The following is a 4722-nucleotide window of genomic DNA, read 5'->3' as shown; positions in this document are numbered from 1 at the left end:
ACTTATCCCTCCAGGTTGCGAGGAGGGATACGAGATGAAGAACTCACCACATCAGGGTCGCGTCCATCCACCAGAGTCAGGTCTTGCAGGGACCAGGTCTCGGTCCTCCTGTAGGACTCCTGAATGCTGGAGCGTTTGGTGTGGAGACCCCTCTTGGCCCCCGAGTTAGTGGGTGTCTGTGTTATCTGGCACCGCACGATGCACAACTGCACCTGCCGGTTTTTGCCAACTGCGGAAACGTGACAACACACTTTGGTTCCTAGCTGGGGGGGTTTTTTCAGCAACATTTCGACTGAAAGGAGCAAGACTTTTCCAACCGGCAGCAAGGAAGTTTCTTACCCGAGACACAGAGGAAATGTCTCCCCAGCTCCGGCTCCTCGATCTCGATAAATTCCACCAGACTTTGCCTCGCGGGTCTGAACAAAACCCGTTGCATCTCCTCCCTCAGCAGAGACGACATGACCACAGAGGACGGAGGTGTGGATGTGATGAAGAGGGGCAGGACGTTCTCTTCCTCTCTCGGCCACACCGGCAAGTGAGAGCTTCCAGAGAGAACACACTCACACTTGTTATTCTCGCTACTTTACCATTCTGTCTTCATAAAAAAGTGGCCCGGGGGAGCCGGAGCCAAAAGGGAGCAATAAAGGCCAACCCCCTTTTGAGGGGCCCATTATGAGGATAATCCTCACAATCGTGTTTTCTTCATGCTACGTTACAAACACCATGGACGCTGCAGAGTATGCTAGAATAATAATAATAATAATAATAGATTTTATTTGTAAAAAGCACTTTATTTTGAGCAAAAAACCTCAAAGTGCTGCAGTGTATTAAAAAAATAAAACGATAATAAAAATAAATACAAATAAAAACTCGAACAGCCTAATAGCTAGAACTAGTATGCATACATCCAAAAAAAAAAAAAAGGCTTTTTTTAAAAAGAAGAGTTTATAATAGAGATGTCCGATAATATCGGCCGATATATACGTTAAAATGTAATATGGGAAATTATCGGTATCGGTTTTTTTATTATCGGTATCGTTTTTTTTTTTTTTTTTTAAAATTAAATCAACATAAAAAACACAAGATACACTTACAATTAGTGCACCAACCCAAAAAACCTCCCTCCCCCATTTACACTCATTCACACAAAAGGGTTGTTTCCTTCTGTTATTAATATTCTGCTTCCTACATTATATATCAATATATATCAATACAGTCTGCAAGGGATACAGTCCGTAAGCACACATGGTTGTGCGTGCTGCTGCTCCACTAATAGTACTAACCTTTAACACTTCATTTTACTCATTTTCATTAATTACTAGTTTCTATGTAACTGTTTTTATATTGTCGTACTTTCTTTTTTATTCAAGAAAATGTTTTTAATTTATTTATCTTATTTTACAATTTTTTTAAAAAAAGTACCTTATCTTCACCATACCTGGTTGTCCAAATTAGGCATAATAATGTGTTAATTCCACGACTGCATGTATCGGTTGATATCGGTATCGGTTGATATCGGTATCGGTTGATATCGGTATCGGTAATTAAAGAGTTGGACAATATCGGAATATCGGATATTGGCAAAAAGCCATTATCGGACCTCCCTAGTTTTTAAGCCTTTTTAAAAAAAAAAACATTCACAGTCTGTGGTACCCTCAGGTGGTCAGGGAGAGCGTTCCACAAAATAAATACAGTCGTGCTCAAAGCTCTACATACACTTAAACAAAAATGGAGCCGTTTGGCCACAATACCCAGCAATATGTTTGGAGGAGAAAAAGGTGAGGGCTTTAATCCCAGGAACACCAAACATACCGTTAAGCATGGTGGTGGTAGTATTATGTTCTGGGTCTGTTTTTGCTGCCAATGGAACTGCTGCTTTAAATGGGACAATGAAAAAGGAGGATTAGCTCCAAATTGTTCAGGACAAGCTAAAATCATCAGCCCGGAGGTTGGGTCTTGTTGGGTGTTCCAACAGCACAATGACCCCAAACACACCTCAAAAGTGGTAAAGGAATGGCTAAATCAGGCTAGAATGAAGGTTTTAGAATGGCCTTCCCAAAGTCCTGACTTAAACGTGTGGACAATGCTGAAGAAACAAGTCCATGTCAACACATTTAGCTAAACTGCACTAATTTAGTGGTCAAGTGGTCAAGCAGAAGCTTGTGGATGGCTACCAAAAGCGCCTTATTGCAGGTAAACTTGCCAAGGAAGCAAATATTAACATTGCTGTATGTATACTTTTGACCTTCACATTTTCAGTAGAGCCATAATAAATTCATCAAAGAAGCAAACTTCATGAATGTTTTCTGTGAGCAACAAGTATGTGCTCCAATCACTACATCACAAAAAAATGAGAGTTGTAGAAATGATCGGAAAGTCAAGACAGCCATGACATGATGTTCTTTACAAGTGTACGTACACTTTTCACCACGACTGTATATGCTAAAAACATACAAAAGTATCATAAAAATATACCAAAAAAAGTATAAAAATGTAAGCACCTACTAGATGGCCACCATAAATATATATTCCTCAGTTATGGTCCATTATGTACCAGCGGTACTCAGTTGTAATACACTTTTCCACCACTTGTGGCAGTATTGACAATGTAAAACAAACAGAATAATTTCCATAGAGAATTTCCTAAAGCTAAAACTAAAGTGGTGAAGCTGTATTTCAAATTGCACTTTACTTTTATTGTGACTTTAGTTAAGGAACTTATCCGTTATTAATTTGTGTTTTAGCACAACGTAATTGTATGTACATTTGTTTTTCGTCCGATAATCATGATTTGGTTAGTACTTATTTTTCCAATCAGCCTGACCTAAGCCTAAAAGTTTATGCGTTCAATACATAATATTTGTGATGAATACGTGTTTTTATACAATTTGACAAGGGTTATCTTGTTAAAGTGTAAGTAGGTTAGATGTAATTATTGAATATGAATAAAATTAAGAGTAAGATTATTAATTCAGCCCTGTGTAGTAGAACATTTGCTCGAAATTATTTCAAAAATGTAATACATTTCATGTATACTAATAAATGATAAAATTATGTATTTATTGGTATATATTAAACACATTATAGAAATAATATAGTATATAAAGTGCTGAAGTATAGAATAAAAATAATAATTAAAAAAAGAATAAATACATTCAATATATAACATAACATAGTGCAGTCAAAAGATGAAAAACATGACTCACACTTTTGATTTTGGATTCATCATGAATAATCACAGGTTATTATTCACTTATATAATACAGATAAAAACAGCAATATATGTACAAAAAAATGCACAATTATTTTTATAATGGAACATTGTACTTTTATTTGCTCAAAACTCGATAAGAGTTTTATATTTGGGAGTGAAATCAGCCAGCGAGCAGACCAGTTGGAGTCTCCTAAATTAAACATATGCTAAAAAATCTTATATATAAAAAAATATGAAAACAATTCAATAAAATTTAGTGTAAAATAAAATAAATACAATTTAGGGTATTATTGTTACATTGCGTTGAACTTAATTTAATAGATTAAATGTATGATAATAAATATTGAATTGTATATTTATTACTATTTATCAAAAATATAAAATTAAATATAGAATAAACAATATATGCCGTAATATTGCTACACTGGGTTAGACTATTTTAAAAAAAGTAAATAAATTTAATATGTAGTTATAACATTCTACTATAATAACATAATGAATGATTGACACTAAATGGTCCCTAGTGTGTGACAAAGGGACAAGCGGTAGAAAATGGATGGATGGATGATTATTTCTTATTAGATGTCATTATATATAAAAATTAAGTACAAAGTAATGAATATTAATCATACTAATGCAAATATATAGTACGTGTAAATACAATTAAAGGGACAAGCGGTAGAAAATGGATGGATGGAAAGTTACTTTGAGTAGAAAAAAAGAGCCCTAAGTGTCAATATTAGGACTTATTGTTTACAGCAGTAAGGGACAAGCGGTAGAAAATGGATGGATGGATGTTTACAGCAGTGGTTTTCAACCTTTTTTGAGCCAAGGCACTTTTTTTTCATTGAAAAAATCCAGAGGCAGAAATCATCAAAAAAACGAAACTCGGCGGACAATAAAAAGTCGTTGTCGCAATTGTTGGATATGACTTTAAAGCATAACCAAGCATGTATCACTATAGCTCTTGTCTCAAAGTAGGTGTACTGTCACCACCTGTCACATCACACCCTGACTTATTTGGACTTTTTTGCTGTTTTCCTGTGTGTAGTGTTTTACTTCTTGTCTTGCGCTCCTATTTTGGTGGATTTTTCTCTCTTTTCGGTATTTTCCTGTAGCAGTTTCATGTCTTCCTTTGAGCGATATTTCCCGCATCTACTTTGTTTTAGCAATGAAGAATATTTCACTTGTTTTTATCCTTCTTTGTGGGGACATTGTTGATTGTCATGTCATGTTCGGATGTACATTGTGGACGCCGTCTTTGCTCCACACGCTGTAAGTCTTTGCTGTCGTCCAGCATTCTGTTTTTGTTTACTTTGTAGCCAGTTCAGTTTTAGTTTGGTTCTGCATAGCCTTCCCTAAGCTTCATGATTACATCAATATTTTTTATCGTCCCAAAATATTTTTTCCTTTTTTCATATGATGTTTATAAAGTCAGTAAATACGTCCCTGGACACATGAGGACTTTGAATATGACCAATGTATGATCCTGTAACTACTTGGTATCG

The 4722-nt window shown here is 35.5% G+C and overlaps 1 protein-coding gene across 1 annotated transcript in view; it reads right to left on the bottom strand.

The window, feature by feature from the left end:
- Window positions 1-460, bottom strand: part of LOC133634232 (exocyst complex component 1-like) — a 3118-nt gene extending 2658 nt beyond the window's left edge. The window contains exons 1-2 of the mRNA XM_062027344.1: window positions 340-460; window positions 48-229 (exon numbers count right to left, since the gene is read on the bottom strand). Of these exons, the coding sequence (XP_061883328.1) occupies window positions 48-229; window positions 340-460 (303 nt within the window). The remainder of the gene's footprint in view (window positions 1-47; window positions 230-339) is intronic.
- Between the last annotated feature and the right edge of the window lie 4262 nt (window positions 461-4722).

The sequence above is a fragment of the Entelurus aequoreus genome, linkage group LG18 (assembly GCF_033978785.1).
Source record: "Entelurus aequoreus isolate RoL-2023_Sb linkage group LG18, RoL_Eaeq_v1.1, whole genome shotgun sequence".
Taxonomy (NCBI): Eukaryota; Metazoa; Chordata; class Actinopteri; order Syngnathiformes; family Syngnathidae; genus Entelurus; species Entelurus aequoreus.
The sequence above is the reverse complement of the archived record's forward strand: the minus strand, read 5'-3'. Positions and strand labels throughout refer to the sequence as shown.